The sequence below is a fragment of the Aspergillus tubingensis genome, assembly GCF_013340325.1.
Source record: "Aspergillus tubingensis WU-2223L DNA, scaffold_7, whole genome shotgun sequence".
NCBI lineage: Eukaryota > Fungi > Ascomycota > Eurotiomycetes > Eurotiales > Aspergillaceae > Aspergillus > Aspergillus tubingensis.
In genome coordinates this window covers 917965-931637 of record NW_023336281.1, presented here as the reverse complement: position 1 = coordinate 931637, position 13673 = coordinate 917965, and the positions used below count along the sequence as shown (strand labels likewise).

The following is a 13673-nucleotide window of genomic DNA, read 5'->3' as shown; positions in this document are numbered from 1 at the left end:
ACTAATCCCCAGTGGGGATGGCCTGATGTTGTTGTTCCTCTCCGGGGATCTGTCCTCCTACGGCTTCACTACTTACTACTACGACGGGAGAGACATGGACCAATTCCATTCCCTTCCATCCCGTCTATGAAACACTCATGCACTCAACCCATAGGGTATAGCACTACTATCACCCTTGTACGTGACCCCCCTCCCACCCCCAACCTAACAAACTTACTTACTATCCAGTCACAACTGACTATTCCTACTACTAGTAGTACCAAGGTAAGCAAAGACACAGTGAGACAGACACAAACCATGAATAATCCCCCGCAATTACCATCGACACCATCTACACCAACCACCACCACCAACAGCAACACCAACAACTACTACAACAGAGTCCAAGTCCAGGACCCAGACTGGAAGCTAGATAGTACTAGTAGCTAGCTACCTTACAAGTGGGTCCCATCCAGTCTACCACCCACATAGAAATCGAACCCAAGAGAATCAAGAACCAGAAACCAACCCAGCAACCCAAAACCTATGACTTCATCACAGAAACCGCCAGAACCTCTCTATTCTACAACGAGTTAAGGGCGACACGAAAAAAAAAATAAAGAAAAGGGCGCCTAATCTACCCCCACAAGCCTAGGTACATGTAACTAACTAACTACTTACGATCCGCATGACTTCATTTCCCCCCACCCACTTCAACGTGGTATCTTCCCGAGTGGCCTTGATTTTCCGACTCTAGAGAGAACTGGATCAGGAACCAGGGACGGGAATCTATCTGTATCCATTATACAGAGATAGATAGATGGTGTGGTTCCTGGTGGTATTTCTGTTCTACTACGTACTATTGAGGAATGAATGGAATCAATGAATTGAATGACTTCATGATCGAGGGGTATGCAAATTCCCTTCTGACACCGACGATCGCTCCTCGAAATTGCTCTTCTTCTCTTCCAGCGCGAAACAAAACAAACTCACCGCTGCCCCACTCGCTACATGCGGCACGACTAGCGCTGTTTCTCATGCATGCACCTCCTCTCTCTCTGTCAATTTCTTGACCAAGGTCGAGAGGAGGCACTAACACTAGACCGTCTACTTCGTACTGTCTACCGCCTCCTGCCTCCTGCATCATTCGAGTAATTACCGCTTTCATTTGGTCGCCCAACGATCTATCCACATCGGGACCCTTTCTAACTTATCTTCGGGCAACTGCTATGTACATCACTCTCTCTCTCTCTCTCGGTCCGATTCCCCTTGGCTATGGCCCGACACTGTACCGTCTCCTCCCGGTCCGACTGGCTTTGCTGCTCAACTTACGTGGCTGCCGTCTCATGACCGCCGCCGACAGCTCGTATCGGTGCCTTGTCAACCGTACACCGCGGATGCATCTCGTCTTCCCCCGCAGGCCATCAACCCGGTCCAGCCCCGTCTACCAAATGCACCCCGGACGAATCTCACCACCCCCAAAACCTCGTACAAGAATCGAAATAAGAAAACGCCCCAATACTCAAAAATAAAACTAGTGCTAATGCTGTTAATGCCCGATGCCCCGAATGATGTCCCAGACGCCAGTGCCAAGGCTCGCAATTGAAGGGAGTCCTGCTCCCGTCTCTACTTCAGCCCGAACCCCTCGCTATTCAACACCGCATCCCAAAGCATGCGCTCCAATTTCTCCCGCGTCTCATACTTATACAGTCCCAGCTGGTTGAAACACGTCCGCGCCGTCGGGAATCGGCTCGTCTCATCCCCAAGACACACCAGCCGGATCGACAGGCTTGTCGCCCCCATAGCGGGGATGCGGTCGCTTCCCGTCACAAACGACAGGATCTTCCGCTGTGCCTGCGGCTGTGTCTGTTCGAAGAAATCCCAGAACCACCGGACCACCGGCTCTGTCTCTGGCCGTGCATTGGACCAGTTGTCATACGTGGCAACTGCCCGCAGGGACGCCACGTCCAGCGGCTCGTCCGAACCGCGCACCAGTAGCTCGATCTCTTCCGGACGGAACAAAGAGAGTGCATTGCCGCCGCAGACCGTGAAGAAACCCCGTTTGAACGGCTCGAACTGCCGTGTGACCGCCGTGTCTAGGAGAAAGTGCACATATAGGTCCACGAACTCCCGGCGATTCGCGTTGGTCACAGGCCGATTCTCCCCTCCAGCGCAAAGGGGCACCGACACTGTTTCGCCGTAGCGATCTACCTGCGCAACAAAGTCGTAGCAGAACATCTCCGCAACGTCCCCTTCGTAGTCAAGCAGCGCCCGTAGACCCTTGGCAAGCGCCGGGCGGAGCTCCGCCAGATCATCCAGGCCGCACTTGTACGTAGGCCGCGTAATTGACGACAGCGGTGCCGCAGCCAGGAGCTTCTTGAAGGCAAACGGTGGCAGCGCAATGTCGAGGATGGTCGAATTGTAAATGGCCAGTCCCAGTAGGACGCCGACCAGGAAGAACTGCTCCGAGGACTCGAAGCAGTATGGATTGAAATAACAGTATTGCGAGTCGTCATCATAGATGAATAGCCCTATAAGAAAATCAATTAACTGGCTCATTGCATGTTTTAACTGACAATCAACGTGTACTTACCGTGGTGAGGATCAAAGACTTCCCGGACAAGGAGCAGGAACCATTCCTTGCGGAGACCTCCCGCATCAACGCCCTCTTCACCGAGGAATTCGATGCGTAGTCCCTTCTTGATCTCCTCCTGGCTAGAGCCAACGACTTCACTGACTCCCCGCAGACTGTCTTCCACTAAGCAGTCGCGGCGCACCTTCAGCACAAGATACTGGCTGATCGCCGTGCGACTCATGATGCTGTTAAAGAACGCTTCGCGAGCTTTGACTTCCATCTGCCGGCGTGCATCGTGTTCCAGGATATGGATCTTGGCCCAGATGCTCAGGAAGAAAGGGTATTGGCAGAAGGAGAACTTGGTCGTCTTCGACTCCCAGGCCTCAAAGTCGGCGACAAGGTCGGAATAGTCTAGCAGTGTATTGTAAAAGGAACTGATCGGAATCATATGCCCCCGCCGGCTGGCCTGACTTCTAGCCACAGAACTCGCATCTTGGCCAAGGATGCCGTCCGGCTTTCGGGAAACGTTCGCATTGTTCGCCGTGAAGAGCAGAGACATCACTCGCGCCGCAGCTCGCACCTGCCAGTCATCAGTGTAGACCACGGGCTGGTCGCGCTGCTCATTTGCTTTGTTGGGGCTTCTGCCATTGATCGCCGCATGCAGCTCGGCCGGAGTATGGCCCGCGGCACTAGAGAAGCTGGGCACCAAGTCATCATCGTGCTGAGTCGACTCGCTGCGCTTCCTCCCATGTTGGCGCATTAACCGATGAGTAACAAACCCCCCAACAAGGTCCACGATCTTCTCAAATTGCCCAGCAGAGAACCGCGAGAACCAGGACACCAAGTAGTGATGACAGTCATTCGGTAAATTGGCCAAAAGCCCCAATATCCGCTTGACAATGCCATAATGATGCCCCGGGCCATTGCTGCGGGATTTTGGAGGAGGCTTTGGATTCCGAGGAGCTGGTCTTGGAGTGCCATCTTTCGGGTGCGAGGGCCTCCGGTCACCACGGGCCGCCGAAGGCGCCAGACTGTAAGATGCGAACGATGAACTGGATGGGTAAATCAACGGGTTCGTCAATAGCATCAGTAGGAATCTGGTATCCTCGGGCCTCTTTAATGGCCGTCTGGGCCGTTTTAGCAGGTTCTCGGTCGCCTTCAAGAGCGTTCGGTGTAAATGTAAGCGCGACTCTGTAATCTCTCTGTCAACCATAGCCAGGTCGGTGGTAGACCACTTCTGGGCTATAACGGCGTCTTCTTCCCTTTTCATCTCTGTAGGCTTCATTGTTGACCACAGCTCCACCCATGACGTTCCCGCCGTCATGATCAGGTGGTTCCACTGTGCAAGTTCTGCCCAATTAATCCGAGGGCTCCTAGAAGAAACAGGCCTAGATGAACTAGAGGTCTTCTCCCGGCGCTCTTTCGAGCGGGACCGATGAGAGCTACTAATCTGTTCTACTTCGTTCATCCACCAGGAGGAATTCTCTGCAATGTCTCCAAGAAGCAGTAGCTTCGGATCGGGTTCAAATGTTACCTCACTGGGGGCCTGAGCAGAGCTTGGTTCCGCTTTCTGCTTTGGTGGGCTGCTGTTAACAGCATTCCGCGGGGCCGGCTGTGCTGTGGTAAAGGAGCTGTTCAGACAGTCACAGCCTTTGAATGATGTGATGATATATTCCTCAAGCGATCTGAAGATGTACGGACGACTAGTAGGACCTCTAGCTTCTGGACCGTTTGATCTGGCAGCATTCCGAGGCGAGCGATCACGTCTCGGGGCGTTTTGAGCGTCTCGGGTCCTCATCTCGGAGCCCTTTCTCTCTCCGTGCGCAAAGAAAGGAGTCAAGTTGGGCTTCGAGTAGTTCGGTACGCCGCTTACTCCCTCCGTTTTGCCAGTCTTACTGGATGTAGAGGAACTGCGGCCCCGGGGATCCACCAAAGGTCGCGGTTCAGACAAGTACCCGGACGACTGAGTTGGAGACTGTGATAAATTCTCATCCTGCGCGACATCCAAGTACTTTCCGCTATGATTCTCTGGTGTAGAATTGGGCTGCTGTGGTTCCAGGAGCTGTCGGAGATACCTGGAAAGACAATCATCTAGGATCGTTTTTGTTCGCTCGATAGAAAGTGGCATAGCTAAACACAGTCAGCTCACTATTTGTCCCGTAAGCAGGCCTAGCGGGGAATAATCTATACCTTTACGGGGCACCGTAGGGGTGGGTGCCTTTCCATCACTCCCCGAAAGGCCATTACCGCCAGCCTTGCCAGAATCCACAAACAGCTCCAAGTCATTCACAGTCAAACATTCCGTGCACCGGAAAACTTTGAGATTCCGCGGCCAGCGCACTGTACTGTTACAAACCATGCACTTCCCCGAGGTCATCTCATCAGACGGAGTCGGACGCGCGGCCCCTTTACGAGGACTAGACGAGTTTGGGTCCGGCAAGTATGTAACCTCATCGTCATCTTCATCATCGGAATCGAACAAAAAGTTATCCTTCTTCGAGATCGACCGATTGCGCCGCTTCGTCATACCGCCGAAGGGAGAGGGGAACGGATGGCTGACGGAACGAGAATGTCCCCGACGATGAGGGGGTGAAGTTGCTGGATTTCCAGTCATGGACGATAGACCTGAACCATCTTGCGGTATCCGATGAGGCGAGTTCCCTTCTGCCGGGAAGGGAATTGCAGCCGAACGGATATGACTAGACGGGGAGCCGGAGGTCGGGGGATAGGATGGGTTATATGGGGTCCGAGACGGCATATGGGCACATTTGCTGTCCCCAGCTTTCGGTAATTCGAGGGGATTTAGTTTTTGAAGTTGTGTCTGGTTGTGCCACGCGAATTGGGGGTGTGGTAAAAGGCGAAGAAAATGTATAGATCTCAGGGTACGGTCTGCGATAAGCAGGGGTAGATAGGGCTTCGTTGTTCGTGGACGATAAGTAAATCCCGGTTCAGTGTCACGAGGCAAGTTTTCTGCTAAGGAGTTCGTGGCAAGGAGATTTGTTTAAGTCGAGACCGTTTTAACAGGAAGAAAGAAAGAGCGTGTAGCTAATTGTAGAAACACCTGATGAGTAAGGTATCGAGGGGAGTTTCGGGGGTAGTAGTATGTAACGTGAGGAGAGGAGGGGGATGTAACGTGGAGCTTGGTCGAGGACGAGGAAATGGAGAGCGCCCCTGGAACAAAAGCGGAAAGAAGTCAAACAGGGGATGAATTAGAAGGAAAGACGTCAGGGCAAGGGAGATGAGAAAACGAGGGATGGAGCAAGAAATGAGTCCTGGTAAGGAAGTGGGTTTGACTTCCCACCTTTGAGGGGGGGGAAGTTACCCAGTTTAGCCCGGCGGATGCGCAAGCTGCGATGGGCGCACGAGACTTGGCTGCCTGAGGCCGGCTAGCATAGGCGCTGACTGGACGAACCACGGGCCTTGAATTGTGTGGGCTTCAAGGCAACGTCGGGCGCCGGTCGGGGTTTCACTGGCCTTTGGGACAAACGCCAACGCTACTATTTTTATTCTTCTTGGGATCCATCCTACTGGTTTGCAACCAGCGACACTGGTCGACTGGGGTCTAAGACTCTTGCTGCCAGGTGGACTTGGAGGTCCTGCAATACAGACCATACATCACCACTCAACAATGTCCCCCCCGCAGGTTCCCAGACAGGGCTATAGTGCAGTCACAGCGTAGCGCCGTCCCTTTCCCAACTCAATCGCATGCCAAGGCACCAGGCACTGATCGGCAGAAGCAAAAAACCGGTCTACATGGATCAGTCCACCTCATACCCTTAGCTACGCCCTACGTGCTGCAGATCGTTGAACAAAGGTAAAAGTGGTCGTCATACTTCGTTAAGGTGAACAATACAGTTGAACCGAGAAAAGTGAAAAAAGGTATTTTGGCTAACATCCGATCCAGAAGATCTGTTGCATTATGCTCGCACCCCAGCAGTTCCAGAACGGCACCGTAGATGCGAGTTTTGATCGAAATAGTGACATCCACAGGATCAAATTTTTCCCATAACCAACAACCCCCATAAACACCCCATCTACATTTAACGGTAACGCCAGTAGCTCTGGGTGTTCTGGCGCTTCCAGGTGTGGCGGCGACCAGAGCGGGTGTTGTTGTAGCGGTGGCCCTTGTTGATACCACGGGACTTCTTGCCGGTGGCGGTAAGACCACGGGCCTCGCGGTGCTATAAAACACATTCCAGGTCAGTAACATGTAAACAAGGGGAACTTCCCAAGAGCATTCATAACGTACCTTGTGGACCGCGTTGCAGATCCAGTTGATGCGAGCATCGCGGCGGATGGCCTTGTGCTGGGGGTCGACGAGGATGACCTCGAAGTACTTGTAGGTGGAGTCCTGGTTGATCCAGTAGGAGTTCAGGACACGCAGGTTGGCGCAGCGACGGCCAACACGCTCCTCAGCGGTAGCACGGAGAGCGCGCTGGTACTTGAGCTGGTTGATACCCATGTTGGTGGGCTTGCCTGTAGTTGCACACGAATTAGCCTCAATCCGACCCCCATTGATCCAAGACGAAGAATATACATACCGTAGGTGGCACCCTTAGGAGCGGGTCTCTTACGACCACCGCGTCTCACACGGATACGGTAGACAACATAGCCCTGCTTGGCCTTGTAGCCGAGACGACGAGCCTTGTCGGGGCGAGAGGGGCGGGAAGCACGGTGGATAGCGTTCAGTTGACGGAGCTATATTGATGCACTCTCAGCAAAGTTCAACGAGTGTATAGCAAGACACATGAGGCTTCTCTCAAGTCTCTCTGTTTGTGCCACATCCATCCGCCGGCGAAGGGAAAAAAGTTCGTTTCGAGCCGCCCAGTAACACCATTTCTCTATTCAAGAAGGGCATCCTATGGCAAACTACACGAGCACCCGGCGGGATGTTAAGTGATCGCAATATAGGGGGGAATTCTCACCTCCCAGCAACGGACACGCAGCAGGAAGCGAATCACGTCGGACTGCTTCTTCTTCTGGATCTCTTCCACGTACTTGAGGGCACCCATCTGGACGAAAATCGGAATATCAGTCTCTCGTGCTCAATTTTCTTTTTCTCGATGGCTGCAGAGCGATTCGTTGTATCGCAGCAGGAATCACAGCGAAAGGGCGCGATAAAACGTACCTTGTCGGCGTGGCAGGTCGTCGATTGTCGTCGGTTGTCACAGCTGAAAAGTTGGAGGAGCAAAGATAGTAGTCTCTTCAACGACCTTGTGTGTGGGACGCTAGAGAATTAGGCGAGCCCCCACTCCAACCAATCAACTTCCGCACTATGTCTCTTTTGTCTCTTTTTAATGCCTGAGGTTATTATGATACACCGCCTGCCTTATTGCTACTAGCCTTTTTTTTCTTCGCTTTTTGCGACCGTAAGGCGACAAGGCAACCACTTCAGACACTCATCCTTGCTGTTGGACCTCAGCAACTTGCGATAGACCCATTCCTCTTCTTACGTGATACCATAGGCATTGAAAATGAAAGACATAAACGTTGTACCCTTTCTAATGATTATAAGCTACCTATATCTGGCTCATGCACCGCCCAGAAACAAACGAGATTGATTCTATCGTCAAGGACCCATCAATGAGAGTTGAAATTGGCATGCTCGCGTGAAAGTAAACAGCAACGAGCCTTAACCCCATCTTGACAAGCCTATAAATGGAGACTTCACAGCCACGCAGATGGTAAATATAGGGCCAATTAGGCAATAACATAATACACAATTAGCAATTAGGAGACAATAGAAGAAAACCGATCCATTTAATTGGCAATGATCTGATGGCTTGCAGCATAGCCCGAGACGGACATGCTCAAGCCTCTAGCATCAAAGCCAAAGTCTATGATTAAGTATCAGCACTAACGACAGGTCATGAGTCTTTCCTTTTGATCCGTTGCACATGATTTCTAATCTCTTGTAAGAAACACATTAGAAAAGAGAGATGTAGTGATGGTGTAAAAGAGCGAAGTCAGCGAGAAAACGACAAGAAAAGTGAATTCTGAATACATGAAAGCGGAGCGGGTGGTCCCTCTTTAGGGTTTGGGAGACAGGGGGATAAGTTTTGCATAGGTGGCGGAAGAAGACGATAGAAAGAAAAGCTGCTCTCGATGTACAGCGGTATTGAATCAATTTGTACAGAGAAATCGCATGGTATTCCTCAGGAATTCAGGGACAGCCCCTGGAAACGGTTGTTTATCCATTCGCTGGGGGCAGCATGTAGGCGGGAGGGTCCAGAGCTTGCGCCCGTACCTGCGCCGTAATCAACGTATCCAGATTCCAAAGAGCCATAGTTGTTCGCCGAGTAGGGTGAAAAAGGATCCACAGAAGCGAGTCCACCTAGCTCTGTTTGGCGAGAAGTTTGGCTGAACGGCTGATAGGAGTCGGCATAAGCGTTGCGCAACATCCCCATCTGGTTGGCGCCGATGTCTCGTCCTGTGCCCATGGCGTCACGAGGATGACCGTAGATTCGGCCGTCAAGGGGGCGATCCGCTTGCGCATCGTGATTGTAAGCTAGAGGATTTGGAGCCGACAAGCCAGCACTGGGGGGCGTCACAAATGACGCTGGATTGATAGCCGACATCCAGATGCGGGTCTTATAGATTTTGAAAAGATCGGTAACAAGCGAATTGAAATTGATGTAGGAGTCCGCAAAGTAATAGAAGGTGAGCTTCTTCCAGTCCCTAGTGAAAAAGGCCTGTTTAGCATGTGATTGACTGTGCCGAACGACACAAGTGAACTTACATTTGGAATTCGGCATCAAGGATTTCCATATTCAGCCGATGCTCGGTAACCTTCTGCTGGCAGACCCGCTTTGCCTTCGCTTCATTTCCTTCCTTTTCACGTAGAGTTAGGATTTCATGATTCTGGGCAAGCCTCTTGATTAGTTTAGGCTTGATGTCGGCAGCAGAGTCCTGCATTCCATGCGGACCATGTGGACCCATGCCACCAATGGCGCTTCTGTTATTCAAGCCGGGTACACCACTAGAAGCATTGGCCACATTCGCGGCCCCATTCTGGCCCTGTCTAGAGAACATCATCAAACACTTGTAGTGTTCCTCGGCATACTGCTGTTTCAGCTCCCGGGCTCTTTGCATAGACACGTTAGCGTGCTGTATAGTGCCAAGATCTGTACCGCGGTCGGCTTCGACGATGACGAGGTCACCGGGTTTCACCTGGAGACCAGTATCTTCCTGGATATAGAAGACATCCGCCCGATGGCATTTGAATGTAACGATATACAGGAGCTGGTTTTGGTGCGAATGGGCGAGGCCAGGCTGGTGGCGGCCGTAGGCGTTCGGCATCGTGTATGCCTGGTGGAGGGACGTGGCCATCGAAGCGGGGCCGTCGGCGGCGCGGAGAACTGGGTCGCGAGCAAAATAGGCTTCTGCAAATCGACGAGCTCGTAAATACTCCGTCTCCATTTCATGTTCCTCGGGACGAGGGGCCACATGAAAACGAGGATACTCACGATTCTGGCCTTGAACATTCGAAAGAGGGCCGTCAACAATGCTCGCATAGTCCTCTTCTCTATCACCCATTCCAGCCCTAGTACTGGGGGCTGCCTGGGTCTCCCCTGAGACAGAAGCGTGTCGCATAGGAATGTCCGCAAAGGAGTGACGTCGACTCTGAGGGATATCCGCAATGCTACCAAAGTCAAGAGAAGTTTGCCAATGAGCCTTGCGGACGTTTTCCAGAGTACGGTTTTGGAACGACGTGTAAGGGGGGAGCTGCTTCTCGAGGTTTGCTGAATGCTCGGAGAGTCTTCTCCGACCGCTACTATGAATGTTATTGTAACCAGGGATATCGCCAACCTCGTCAAGATCTTCTACCGCCAGGTCGGTCTCCTCGGGAACACTGCCGCGAATACGGTGCAAATTATGGATGCCACTTCCGATGGCATATCCGCTAGCTGCGGATGCAGACGACATGGTACGATCTCTCATAGGGTTGTCCATCTGTCCTGCTGCTTGGCGTAGAAGAGCATTTTCCCTTGACAGCTGTTCGATGGTCCGGGCTTGGTTGGCTGCATAGTTGCTAAAGCTACCGTCCGAACCATCTGGGCTGCCAGCGTCATCGTCATCATCCTCGCGCACACGTCCGAGCGTAGCGGGGTCGTGACCCAACTCCCCCAGAAGACTAGGCCGCGATGACCGATGCTGTAAGGCGGAGAATTGGCTGCCGTTACGAGGACGACCGCCAGAGTAAGGTGTTGACGACTTGTTCGCCATGAAGCTCAGGAACTCAGGATCCAACTGACCTACCGAGTATGACTGCGACCGATAGGTTTTAGGAGTCGGATGCAGAGGAATTGAGAATGGGATAGCCGATTCGCCAGCGGTCGTACGAGTCGTAGGGCTCAGTATTTCCTCCGTGAAATAATTGCTCGCAGTAGAGGGGTTGGACATGGTCGGAGATGGGACGATTTCCGCAAGCCGCGGCGGAGGCTCCTTCCGAGACTCGGTATTCCAGATACCAGTGCCCCAGGGAAAGGAAGGGTTCCCTACATGGTTCCAGGGCATGGAGCTACCGATACCAGGACTCGTGTTCGGCCATCCAGCTTGGTCGGTAGCAGGACTGCTTGGGTTAGAGGCTCCAGTGGACAAGGGACCACTAGTGGTCAATGATGCCTTTCTGGTCGCGGTAGCTGGAATTTCATTTAGCCATGACGTACGGCGAGCAGGTTTGGGCGCTGGCATGCTCGTAGATGTGGCGACATGCTGTGAATGGTCTCCATCGTCATCAGAGGACGCCAAAGCCTCGGAATCAGGGGTGGATCGGCGAACGCCAGGGTGGGTTTTCTCTAGCCTAGCGGACACGTTACTGGTCGGAGTCGACGAAGTGACAGGCTTGGCCGCCTGCGCAGTGGATTTGCCGGGTGGCGCAGCCATGATGTTTTGATAAGAACTGGAAGACGGCGTATAGCAAGTCGCAAAGTACACTGGCCATGAAGTTGTCAGTATTTTCCAAGTGATAGAAAAGTCAACATGGGCTGAGATGAAGAGGAGTCGTTTGAAGAAATGTTTGAGAGTAAGAAAGTGGACGTCGCAAGGCGGAGAGAAGAGCAAGATGGAAGAGATAAGATCAAGATATATAGAGCCATTCTTGGGGTTCACTTACAGAGACAACTGACGTCAGAGGATATTAGATCGTGAATGACTCGATCCGTGTAACGAACGCTTGACCTCTTCGGAATACAATAAAAAGTCCGGGATATTCACTCGAAGCCGGTAAGTACCGCACGGCAAATAATAGCCAAGAGGAGTAATTACCTTCGATTAAAATCGAGTGGGCGAAAATCAACGAGGCAAAAACACTCTAATAGTAAATCAGAAACCACCGTGTCTGGAGTGAATTATTCCGTTTGAAATAAGAGCTCCTAGAGGTATAAGCTGTTGCTTGCGGCATGATAAGTTAGCCCAGGCTGATGGTTGTTGAGGCAGATGCACAAAAGCTGGGACAGCCCAATGCTGGAGGGAGGAATATAAAAGTCAAAGTGTAAGAGGGACGAGGAGATTCGACCGGGGAATGGGATTCGCCGAGCAAAAGGAAATAAGAGTCATGGAAGCCTGACAAGCCCAGGTGTAGCTCGTGTATGCTGAGTAAGTTTGGGGGAAGCAGCTGTGGGTGGCGAGACGGGCAGCCACCCATGGGCCTGGAAAACGCCAGCCTCAGGAGCTTCCTGCGGATCATATGATCAAAGCCCAGAAAACCCAGTAGAATCCCGTTTCACATGCGCTCAATGGGATCATGCTATTTTCATGCCTGGATTCCAGGGGCTGTCCTGGTTCAGAAACTTCCCGGGGAAATTCTCTTAGAGGAGCCACTGAACCTGAGGCTAGAAAAAGCACACAACTGCCCGTTCGTCCGTACTTATTTCGGATGAGCTAAGAGCTTCGTGTCATACGCTTGCTCGAGGGCAGCGGTGACAAATGGAACAGTCGAGGAACCATATAGTAGATAGCTCTCCGGGGAAATTGCGGGGAAGGCCAGGCCACGGACCCCGATCGCAACGCAAACCACACAAATAGATACCGAAAAATATATACGTACCTTGGGGAAAAAGTACAAATTCAGGTCAAGCCCGGAACCAGTATAGAAACTTGGGTATCGCCGATCGTCCCAGACAAGTAGAAATCGCAGAAAATCGTGATCGCGTCTGTTTGCGCCACCCCGTGTGGTCAGCACATTGTCCCCGGACGAGCGGCATTAGGCATGGAGCATGAGGATTCACTTACCAATCTAACAGAGAATAAAACGCAACTTTTTGTACCGTCTATCCAACATAAAACACAAGCAATCGACCCGATCGTAAATTCCGTCCCAGTTGTAACTGGAGATTGTTCTCCAGGCGAAGCGACCAGGCTTCTGTCTAATCAAAGAAGGTATTGTGTAAAATGGCGCTTTGCGACCAGTCGAAAGGCGAGAATTGAGGCGAGCCTAGAGGGGCAATCCCACCAGACCAACAGAAGAATATGTTTGTTCTTTCCGTTTCCTGTTATAACTTTTTTGGGGGGGAGTGATGGTGGTGGTAATTCGGAGGGGTTGTTCGCGGTATGTCGCTCAAGAAGACCTATGACCTCACTGTATGTCGAGTCGCGATGAAAGGGATCAAGAGGGGTGCGGGATGGGGAGACGGCAGCGTGACCATAGACGGATAACGTTGGTAGGCAAAATGGCACCAGTAACTATGGGCAGATCTCGTCAAGAGCAGCGCATCTTGAGACTGACGAGCGACGATCACAGCAGCAAGGGGAGCGAGAGAGCCCGTCGAAGGCCAGAAATTATTCTGCGACCCGACCAAAGCGAATTAGGTTGACAGTTAGGCCCCTTATTAATGCCGAGCTTGTCACGGCGCAAGAAGGGTGGATTGGGGGACGCGGGCGTAAAAGAAAGAGTGAGAGAGTATGTGTGTGTGTGTGCGGATCGCAGAGCGGCGCAGGTCGCAGAGACAGACAGGAGTGGCAGTGTGGCTTCTGCAACGTTGCTTGACCGATGACGATCTTCAGCCGGGGATGGGGTGTGGTGTGATCGCAAGCCTTATCGAGAGTGGGCCAAGAGGAAGGGAGACAGAAAGGCGGCAAGGAGCAATAGGGAGGATAGTAGTGGGAAGTAGTGAGAGTG

The 13673-nt window shown here is 52.2% G+C and overlaps 3 protein-coding genes across 3 annotated transcripts; all 3 read right to left on the bottom strand.

Moving 5' to 3' along the window:
• Window positions 1-1605: 1605 nt before the first annotated feature.
• On the bottom strand, window positions 1606-5312 carry AtWU_05279 (HECT-type E3 ubiquitin-protein ligase; the record flags this gene model as incomplete). The annotated part of the gene is made up of 3 exons (XM_035500389.1): window positions 1606-2510; window positions 2573-4684; window positions 4745-5312. The coding sequence occupies 3 exons, from the start codon at window positions 5310-5312 to the stop codon at window positions 1606-1608; spliced, it is 3585 nt and encodes a 1194-aa protein (XP_035356282.1).
• A 1282-nt stretch (window positions 5313-6594) lies between these two features.
• AtWU_05278 (60S ribosomal protein eL15) lies at window positions 6595-7566 on the bottom strand (the record flags this gene model as incomplete). The annotated part of the gene is made up of 4 exons (XM_035500388.1): window positions 6595-6735; window positions 6804-7030; window positions 7096-7252; window positions 7480-7566. The coding sequence occupies 4 exons, from the start codon at window positions 7564-7566 to the stop codon at window positions 6595-6597; spliced, it is 612 nt and encodes a 203-aa protein (XP_035356281.1).
• Window positions 7567-8709: 1143 nt separating this feature from the next.
• AtWU_05277 (PSP1 domain protein) lies at window positions 8710-11440 on the bottom strand (the record flags this gene model as incomplete). The annotated part of the gene is made up of 2 exons (XM_035500387.1): window positions 8710-9232; window positions 9294-11440. The coding sequence occupies 2 exons, from the start codon at window positions 11438-11440 to the stop codon at window positions 8710-8712; spliced, it is 2670 nt and encodes an 889-aa protein (XP_035356280.1).
• Between the last annotated feature and the right edge of the window lie 2233 nt (window positions 11441-13673).